Genomic DNA, 10,787 nt, shown 5'->3' with positions numbered 1-10,787 from the left:
CTTGACTGAACATTTCCAAAGGCTATCTGACTCAGTGACTTCACTGTACCTCCAAGTCAGTATCGTGCAAAGTCATGTCCCTTTTGAACACAGCACTGTTCCTCATTTCACCTCTTAAGGACTACTGCTATCACCACAGAGCTACTTTTGAGATACTTTATTTACAGCAATACAAAAAGCAGTACAAAAAAAATACAGATAAGGTATGCAACCCCTTGTCATAACTGTTCCTCCTAATCTCACCTTTACAAATGCATTCTGTATACAACACCTTTGTGGAAACACTTTGCTGCTCTTGGGCCTACAAGTGAATAGATGTCTCACCACAGTGCAGCAGCATGGTTCAGTCCTGTTTGGTACCAGTCAGTGGCTGGTCAGGATGTCGCTGAAGCTCAATGAGACAGGCTCTGGGTTCAGGTGTGTCCCAAAGGAGAAGCAGTTCCCACCACCACCAATAAGCAGCAACTCCTTCTCATTTGGCAGAAAGACACTACTATGATTATGTAGCATTAATGGCCACTCCAGATGCTCCTAAAAAAGGAAAAGGTATTTTGAACATACAGGACTTCAACACATGTGTACCTCATACAATGCTATAGAGATATTGCATATGGTACCTTCATTAGAAAGTTAAGAACAGCCATGCTGGGTGCCATCTAAGGCCATTTAATCCACTATACCACCCACAAATGTGGACAAAAATAGATAGCTAGAGAACACAGGAACAACGAAACCATGATATACTCCTCTAGTATACTCCACCCACCCAACAACTTGCAGTTCAGTCATTTTTAATGAGAATGTCTTTGTACTCCCTGAACCTTAATAATTTTCCTTCCAAGAACATAGGCAGTCACTTTTTGAATCCATGTAACCCTTTGGCATTCATGTCCTGTGGCAAGGAGTTCCAGTTTCATATGAAGCACTCTTCTGAAGCATATTGCCTGCCAGCTTGTTTTGATGTCTCCTAGTTCTTACATCAGAAGAAGCAATAAACAGTCATGCCCTCCTCACCACAAAGGAGACAGCCTAAAGTATGTACTTATATATCTGAGGTCCAAGAAATATCTGATTTATAACCTGTATATCTGACAATCTGAAGAGAAGGTCTTTCAGGATGACCTCCAATATTTGAAAGCTGAGGAAAATAAACCTTGGAGATAACACTTGTTGCAGATAACAGACTGTAGCAGTAACAAAACTGCTGTGTTGGCAATTCAGTTATTGTTGGGGCCACTGGAATCTGAAGAGGACAGGTTGTAGAGTCTTTCCTTTTAAAATGCTCAAGACAGAAGGCAACTTTTATGAGGGTACCATCATCTCTATTCTTAGAGAAAGGTTAAGGGATAGTGATCGAGAGATGTATCTGCCCATGGTTAACTGTTCCATGGCTTTTTCAAGCACAGAAAAAGCTGCCAGACAATGATTTTGGTGCTATCACCTTCTAAAGCATGTATCAAAACAGTAATACTAATAGTACCCACTACTGCACAGAAAATCACTGACAATTCCAGTCTTTCAAAACTTGGGACCAATCCACATACATTGTACAGTACTATCAATACTTTAGCACAGTACTGGTAGGTTCAAAAGCCTACAGAGTTTCACCTAAGCTCATAAGCAAAGGCAGCTACCAGTCCATCTGCATCCACTTATTCGATGTAAACAAAGAAGTTCTATTCTTTTAGATACAACTTTATTATCACTGTACCCATCCTCACCGCTTTCCAACAAGAGTAGCCTATTTTATCTAAAGGATAGTAGGCCACTTATAACTTCTGCTATAGAGACTAAGAAAAAACTGAAGTACACTTAAGCATACTTCATGCTTTATGACCTCAGGAAAATGCTGCAAGGTCAGTCAGATGCACACATACTGCCTGTTATAAAAAACAGACCAGTCACAAATTCCAGTTTCTCCAAGGAGAGGATCCATATGTACAGATATTTAAAGACATTTGTTTCTATACATAAAAGATAAATAATAACTTGTCAAGCAGCAGAAGCTTTCTCATAGAATCACAGAATGGTTTGGGTTGGAAGGGACTTTTAAAGGTCATCCAACCCCCCTGCAATGAGCAGGGACATCTTCAACTAGATCAGGTTGGTCAGAGCCCCATCCAACCCAACCTTGAATTTGTCTAGGGAAGAGGCATCTACCACCTCTCTGGGCAATCCAGGCCAGTGTTTCACCACACTCATCGTAAAAAATGTCCTCCTTATATCCAGTCTAAATCTACTCTAGTTTAAAACCATTACCCCTTGTCCTATCGCTACAGGCCCTGCTAAAACTTTTGTCCCCATCTTTCTTATAAGCCCCCTTAAAGTATTGAAAGGCTACAATAACGTCTTCCCAGAGCCTTCTCTTCTCCAGGCTAAACAACCCCAGCTCTCTCTCAGCCTGTCCTCAAAGGAGAGATGTTCCAAGCCTCTGATCATTTTTGTGGCCCTCCTCTGGCCCCGCTCCAACAGGTCCAGGTCTTTCTTGTACTCCAGACAGTACTACCACAGATGAGGGCTACTCACAGATCTAGACTAAGTTTTGCCCAGAGTATGCCAAAATCCTGCTATGTGACATCACCTGTATGACTGTTCTTCACTGAATCAGGGAACGGAATCACAAAATAGTTGAGGTTGGAAGGGACCTCTGAGTGTCATGTAGTCCAACCACCACTGTTCAAAGCAGGTCCAATATAGTAGGTTACTCAGTACCTTGCCCAGTCAGGTTTTCAGTATCTCCGACGATGGAGACACCACAGCCTCTCTGAGCAACCTGTTCATTGTTCAGTCACTCTTACAGTAAAAATTTCTTATGTTTAAGTGGAGATTCCAGTATTTCCATGATGTTTTCTTCTTGTACTTTAGGCAGCAGCACACAGCAATTTCCACCATGAAGTTTTTAATGAAATTATACCACAGACCTCCATAAAGACTAACTGAGGCTCTGGTTTGATCTGTTCTCTTCTTCCACAGACATCCTGAAATTACTATCCTTGTACCAATCTCAGTTCTGCTCCCTCTGTCTGGAATCACAGAATCATTAAGGTTGGAAAAGACCTTTAAGATCATCAAGTCCAACCATCAACCCAACACCACCACACCCACTAAACCATGTCCCCAAGTGCCATGTCTACACGTTTTTTGAACACTTCCAGTGATGGTGACTCCACCACCTCCCTGGGCAGCCTGTTCCAATGTTTGATCACCCTCTCAGTAAAGAAATTTTTACTAATATCTAGTCTAAACCTCCCCTGGCACAACTTGAGGTCGTTTCCTCTCGTCCTGTCACTAGTTACTTGGGAGAAGAGACCAACACCCACCTTGCCACAGCCTCCTTTCAGGTAGTTGTAGAGAGCAATGAGGTCTTCCCTCAGCCTCGTCTTCTCCAGACTACACAATCCCAGTTCCCTCAGCCGCTCCTCGTAAAACTCGTTCTCCAGATCCCTCACCAGCTTCATTGCCTTTCTTTGGACACACTCCAGCAACTCAATACTCTGTAGTGAGGGGCCCAAAACTGAACACAGTATTCAAGGTGTGGCCTCACCAGTGCTGAATACAGGGATACAATCACTTCCCTACTCCTGCTGGCCACACTATTTCTGATGCAGTCCAGGATGCTGTTGGCCTTCTTGGCCACCTGGGCACACTGCTGGCTCATGTTCAGAATAAAACAGTTACATGCCCTCCAGTCTTCTGCACACTTAGACTCTCCATCTCTTAACACTATTATGTTCTACAGGCTGGTAAAAGCACTTCGAAATTAGATTGCACCTCAAACAGGGAATGTTAATTCCATTGACAAATTTGCCTACTTTGCATTCCCTGCTCTGTTTCAGGGAATAGCCCTAAACTTACCACGTTCCTTCACACAGCACTTTTTAGCCTGAAAGAAATATTTAGGTACTTACCACATTAATCATATAGTCCAAGCAGAGACCAGTCATTAAGTCAATGACAGTGATGCCTGGCACAGAGGATGAATGAAACCATACTCCACCAACAAGCAGAAGTTTTCCATCATGTACATGTGCAGTATGTGAATACCTGTGAGTTCAAAATGAGACTGAACTCCATTAGTATGAGAGGTAGGTAGAGACAGGCCAAAGATTCACTGCTGAATGCCTTCAACTTACCTTGGGATGAGAGGAGGGTGTGTCTCTACCATCTGCCACTGAAAGCCATGTTCAAGTGCCCTCAGGAAGAAAACTGAACCTAAGGGCTGCTCAGCTGTTCCCAGACCTCCTGCAATTAGCACTCCTCCTTTCCAGCTACAGGCACTGTGAGAGTGACGGCTTTCTGGTACTGTACCCTCAACAGGAATCTAGGAAAACAGAAGTTCAAGGCTGAAGTTTGCCAAGCTAAGTATCTTCTTCATGTCCAGATCTCTTCCTGCTGCATGTCCTGTGGATGTAACATTCTTTCCTGCCATAGGATAGGAACAGTTGCTGGAGAGGAACAGAGTAAGCATGATAGGGAAGAATAAAAAAAAACAACCTACAAATGCTCCTCTAGGGATGGCTAAGTAGAAGAGTTTCCATTTATGCTTTCTATCTCCAGTACTTCTCTGTCCCTCAGTATATTTAATATCATTCAGTCTATAGATGGTTTTATTTCTGCACATTTATTAGAAGTAACTTTATCTGTATTCTTTCATGCTGCTTTCTGTTCAAGACATGCAACTGAGAACCACACGTTTACAAACACATGGACTAATGCAGTGATCAGCAAAGCAGGTGATCAGTGGCTCAAACCACAGTGCAAGATAAAATTCTGAACTGCAGTTCAGCTGAACTAAAAGAAAACTTCTAGTGCAAGCACTAAAGGAAAAAATGTAAGATGAGAGGTTTAAAGGAGTATCATAGCAAACAAGCTATGGAGAAAATTTCAGAGGCCATCTGGCCTATCCCACTCTTCTAAAGCGAATTCAACTATACTTATTATCATCTGGAGAGATGGTCAGAGGCCGTCTTGGGCTTAGCGACCATGACATGATAGAATTCTCAATTGTGAGTGAAGTAAGGAGAGGGGGCAGCAAAACTGCTACCATGGACTTCCAGGGGGCAGACTTTGGCCTGTTCAGGTCACTGGTTGAGAGAGTCCCTTGGGAGACAGTCCTGAAGGGCAAAGGGGTCCAGGAAGGCTGGACAGTCTTCAAGAAGGAAGTCTTAAAGGCGCAGGAGCAGGCGGTCCCCATGTGCTGTAAGAAGACCTGGCGGGGAAGGCGACCGGCCTGGCTGAACAGGGAGATTTTGCTGGGACTCAGGGAAAAGTTTATCAGAGTTTATCACCTTTGGAAGAAGGGGCAGGCAACTCAAGAAGAGTACAAGCATCTTGTTAGGTCAAGCAGAGACAAAATTAGAAAGCCAAAAGCCCACCTAGAGCTCAATCTGGCCACGGTCATAAAGGATAACAAAAAATGCTTCTACAAATATATTAACAACAAAAAGAGAGACAAGAAGAATCTCCATCCCCTACTGGATATGGCGGGGAACATTGTCACCAAGGATGAGGGTAAGGCTGAGGTACTTAATGCCGCCTTTGCCTCAGTCTTTAATAGCCAGTCCAGGTATCCACAGGGTGTTCAGCCCCCTGAGTTGGAAGACAGGGATGGAGAGCATAATAACCCACCCATAATCCAGGAGGAAGCAGTTAAGGACCTGTTAAGCCACCTGGACACCCACAAGTCTATAGGCCTGATAGGATCCACCCAAGAGTACTGAAGGAGTTGGTGGAGGAGCTTGCCAAGCCACTCTCCATCATTTATCAACAGTTCTGGTTAACAGAGGAGGTCCCAGACAACTGGAGGCTTACCAATGTGACACCCATCTACAAGAAAGGCTGGAAGGAAGATCCTGGGAACTACAGGCCTGTCAGCCTGACCTCCGTGCCGGGGAAGATTATGGAGCGGTTGGTCTTGAGAGTGCTCACGGGGCATGTGAAGGACAACCAAGGGATCAGGCCCAGCCAGCATGGGCTCGTGAAAGGCAAGTCCTGCTTGACCAACCTGATCTCCTTCTATGACCAGGTGACCCGCCTAGTGGATGAGGGAAGGGCTGTGCATGTTGTCTACCCGGACTTTAGTAAAGCCTTTGGCAGCGTCTCCCACAGCATTCCCCTGGACAAACTGGCAGCTCGTGGCTTAGACAGGTGTACTCTTTGCTGGGTAAAGAACTGGCTGGATGGCCAAGCTCAGGGAGTCATGGTGAATGGCATTAAATCCAGCTGGCAGCCGGTCACAAGCGGGGACCAGTCTTGTTCAATATCTTTACTGATGATCTGGATGAGGGGATCAAGTGCTCCCTCAGTAAGTTTGCAGATGACACCAAGTTGGGTGGGAGTGTTGATCTGCTGGAGGGGAGGAGGGCTTTGCAGAGGGATCTGGACAGGCTGAATCGATGGGCTGAGATCAACTGTATGAGGTTTAATAAGGCCAAGTGCCAGGTCCTGCACTTGGGTCACAACAACCCCAGGCAACGCTACAGGCTTGGGGAGGAGTGGCTGGAGAGCTGCCCGGCAGAAAAGGACCTGGGGGTGCTGGTCGACAGCCAGCTGAACATGAGCCAGCAGTGTGCCCAGGTGGCCAAGAAGTGGCCAGCATCCTGGCCTGTATCAGAAATAGTGTGGCCAGCAGGAGTAGGGAAGTGATTGTACCCCTGTAAGCACTGGTGAGGCCGCACCTCGAATACTGTGTTCAGTTTTGGGCCCCTTACTACAAGAAGGACGTTGACGTGCTCGAGCGTGTCCAAAGAAGGGCAACGAAGCTGGGGAGGGGTCTGGAGCACAAGTCTTACGAGGAGTGGCTGAGGGAACTGAGATTGTTTAGTCTGGAGAAGAGGAGGCTGAGGGAAGACCTCATTGCTCTCTACAACTACCTGAAGGGAGGTTGTGGCAAGGTGGGTGTTGGTCTCTTCTCCCATGTAACTAGTGATAGGACGAGAGGAAATGGCCTCAAGTTGCTCCAGGGGAGGTAAAAATTTAGTAAAAATTTCTTTACTGAGAGGGTGATCAAACATTGGAACAGGCTGCCCAGGAAGGTGGTGGAGTCACCAACACTGGAATTACCCAAAAAACTTACGGCACTTGGGGATATGGTTTAGTGATCATGGGGCTGTTGGGTTGATGGTTGGACTTGATGATCTTGAAGGTCCTTTCCAACCTTAATGATTCTGTGATTCTGTCCTATCATTACAGGCCCTGCTAAAATGTTTCTCCCCATTTTTCTTATAAGCCCCCTTTAAGTATTGAAGGGATGCAATAAGGTCTCCCCGGACCCCTGTCTTCTCCATGCTAAACAACCCCAACTCTCTCAGCCTTTCCTCATAAGAGAGGTGCTCCATCCCTCTGATCATTTTTGTGGCTCTCTTCTGGACCTGCTCCAACAGACCCATGTCTTTCCTGTGTTGAGGGATCCAGAGCTGGACGCAGTACTCTAGGTCAGGTTTCACCAGAGCAGAGTAGAGAGGCAGAATCCCATCCCTTGACCTGCTGTCCATGCTGCTTTTGATGCAGCCCAGGATACAGTTTGCTCTCTGGGCTGCAAGACCACATTGCTGGCTCATATCCAGCTTTTTATCCACCAGTACCCCCAAGTCCTTCTCCATGGGGCTGCTCTCCATCCCTTCATCCCCCAGCCTGTATGGATACTGGGGGTTGCCCCAACCCAGGTGCAGGATGCTGCACTTGGCCTTGTTGAACCTCATGAGGTTCACATGGGCCTAGTTCTCAAGCTTGTCCAGTTCCTTGGGATGGCATCCTGTCCGTCAGGCGTGTCAGCCACACCACTCAGCCTGGTGTTGTCTGCAAACTTGCTGAGGATGCACTCAATCCCACTGTCTATGTCATCCATCAAGATATTAAAGAGTACTGGTCCCAGTACAGACCCCTGAGGGACACCACTTGTCACCGATCTCCATCTGGACATTGAGCCATTGACCATGACCCTCTGGATGTGACCATCCAACCATTTCCTCATCCAGCCAACAGTCCACCCACAAAATCCCTACCTCACCAATTTAGAGAGAAGGATGTTGTAGGGGACCATGTTAAAGGCCTTACAGAAGTCCAGATAGACGACATCGGTAGCTCTTCCCTTTTCCACTGATGTGGTCACTCCATCCTAGGAGGTCACTAGGTTGGTCAGGCAGGACCTGAACATGCTGGCTGTCTTGAATCACGTCTCTGTCTTCCATGTGCCTTAGCATAGCTTCTAGGAGGATCTGTTCCATGATCTTCCCAGGCAAAGAGATGAGGCTTATGGGTCAGTAGTTCCCAGGGTCCTCCTTGCTACCTTTTTTAAAAATGGGCACAATGTTTGCCTTCTGCCAGTTTCCAGGGACTTCATCTGACTGCCAGGACTTTTCAGATATCATGGAGAGTGCCCTGGCAACTACATCAGCCAATTCCCTCAGTACTCTGGGATGCATCTTGTCAGGTCCCACAGACTTGTGCATGTTCACGTTCCTCAGGTGGTCTTGAACCTGATCTTATCTTACAGTGGGAGGGACATTGCCCCTCCAGTCCCTATCTTGAGGTCCATCCCCTTGAGAGGTGGGAGGAAGAGACACTGCCAGTGAACATTGAGGCAAAGAAGTCACCTCAGCTGTTTCCTTATCCGTTGTTACCAGTTTGCCAGTCTTGCTCCTCAGGGGGTATGGTTTCTTTCACCTTCCTTTTCTGGTTGACATACCTATAGAAGCCCTTGTTATTATTCACAGAATCACAGAATCATTAAGGTTGGAAAGGACCTTCAAGATCATCAAGTCCAACCATCAACCCAACAGCCCCATGATCACTAAACCATATCCCCAAGTGCCGTAAGTTTTTTGGGTAATTCCAGTGTTGGTGACTCCACCACCTTCCTGGGCAGCCTGTTCCAATGTTTGATCACCCTCTCAGTAAAGAAATTTTTACTAAATTTTTACCTCCCCTGGAGCAACTTGAGGCCATTTCCTCTCGTCCTATCACTAGTTACATGGGAGAAGAGACCAACACCCACCTTGCCACAACCTCCCTTCAGGTAGTTGTAGAGAGCAATGAGGTCTTCCCTCAGCCTCCTCTTCTCCAGACTAAACAATCTCAGTTCCCTCAGCCACTCCTCGTAAGACTTGTGCTCCAGACCCCTCCCCAGCTTCGTTGCCCTTCTTTGGACACGCTCGAGCACGTCAACGTCCTTCTTGTAGTAAGGGGCCCAAAACTGAACACAGTATTCGAGGTGCGGCCTCACCAGTGCTTACAGGGGTACAATCACTTCCCTACTCCTGCTGGCCACACTATTTCTGATACAGGCCAGGATGCTGGCCACTTCTTGGCCACCTGGGCACACTGCTGGCTCATGTTCAGCTGGCTGTCGACCAGCACCCCCAGGTCCTTTTCTGCCGGGCAGCTCTCCAGCCACTCCTCTCCAAGCCTGTAGCGTTGCCTGGGGTTGTTGTGACCCAAGTGCAGGACCTGGCACTTGGCCTTATTAAACCTCATACAGTTGATCTCAGCCCATCGATTCAGCCTGTCCAGATCCCTCTGCAAAGCCCTCCTCCCCTCCAGCAGATCAACACTCCCACCCAACTTGGTGTCATCTGCAAATTTACTGAGGGAGCACTTGATCCCCTCATCCAGATCATCAATAAAGATATTGAACAAGACTGGTCCCCGCTTGTGACCGGCTGCCAGCTGGATTTAATGCCATTCACCATGACTCCCTAGCTTGGCCATCCAGCCAGTTCTTTACCCAGCAAAGAGTACACCTGTCTAAGCCACGAGCTGCCAGTTTGTCCAGGGAAATGCTGTGGGAGACGCTGCCAAAGGCTTTACTAAAGTCCGGGTAGACAACATGCACAGCCCTTCCCTCATCCACTAGGCGGGTCACCTGGTCATAGAAGGAGATCAGGTTGGTCAAGCAGGATTTGCCTTTCACAAGCCCATGCTGGCTGGGCCTGATCCCTTGGTTGTCCTTCACATGCCCCGTGAGCATCTCAAGACGAACTGCTCCATGATCTTCCCCGGCACAGAGGTCCATCTGACAGGCCTGTAGTTCCCAGGATCCTCCTTCCAGCCCTTCTTGTAGATGGGTGTCACAGTGGCAAGCTTCCAGAATATGTGCCAATGCAAATATTCTTTGCATCCCTTGCCAAGTTCAGCTCCAGCCATGCCTTGGCCTTCCTGATCCCATCCCTACACAATCGGGAAGCGTCCCTGTACTCTTCACAGGATACCTGTCCCTGCTTCCACTACCATTGCATTTCCTTCTTGCGCTTTAGTTTGACCAGCAGGTCTCGACTCAGCCATGCCAGCCTCTTGCCTTCCTTTTCTGATTTCTTATACCTGGGGATTGAGAACTTTTGCGCTTTATCTAAAGCATCCAGTCTGAACTTCCCTTGACACAGCTTAATTCCATTTCCTTGTGTCCTATTGCTGGTCACCAGAGAGAAGAGATCAGCACCCCCCCCTCCACTGCCCCCCTTTAGGAAGTTGTAGACTGCAATGAGGTCATCCCTCAGCCTTGTCTCTTCCAAGCTGAACAAACCAAGTGACCTCAGCCACACCTCCTAAGTCTCTCCCTCAAGACCTTTCACCATCTTGGTCACCCTCCTCTGAACATACTCTAATAGTCTGATGTCCTCCTTACACTGAGGCTCCCAAAACTGCACACAGTACGTGACACACACTGGTGGGGCCCACCAGTGTAGAGTGGGACAATCACCTCCCTCAACCGGCTAGCTATGCTCTGTTTGATGCACCCCAGGACACGGCTGGCCCTTTTGGCTGCCAGGGCACACTGTTGACTCATGTTC

The 10,787-nt window shown here is 47.4% G+C and overlaps 1 protein-coding gene across 1 annotated transcript in view; it reads right to left on the bottom strand.

Annotated features, from left to right (window-relative positions):
- Positions 1-218: 218 nt before the first annotated feature.
- The window catches only part of LCMT2 (leucine carboxyl methyltransferase 2), a 28,757-nt gene continuing 18,188 nt past the window's right edge, over positions 219-10,787 (bottom strand). Inside the window, exons 12-14 of the mRNA XM_082013419.1 lie at positions 4,134-4,321; positions 3,909-4,044; positions 219-531 (exon numbers count right to left, since the gene is read on the bottom strand). Of these exons, the coding sequence (XP_081869545.1) occupies positions 364-531; positions 3,909-4,044; positions 4,134-4,321 (492 nt within the window). The 3' untranslated portion in view covers positions 219-363. The remainder of the gene's footprint in view (positions 532-3,908; positions 4,045-4,133; positions 4,322-10,787) is intronic.

The sequence above is a fragment of the Phaethon aethereus genome, assembly GCF_964289735.1.
Source record: "Phaethon aethereus genome assembly, chromosome: 1".
NCBI classification, from domain to species: Eukaryota; Metazoa; Chordata; class Aves; order Phaethontiformes; family Phaethontidae; genus Phaethon; species Phaethon aethereus.
Note: the sequence above shows the minus strand (reverse complement) of the source record. Positions and strands in the feature narration are given on the sequence as shown.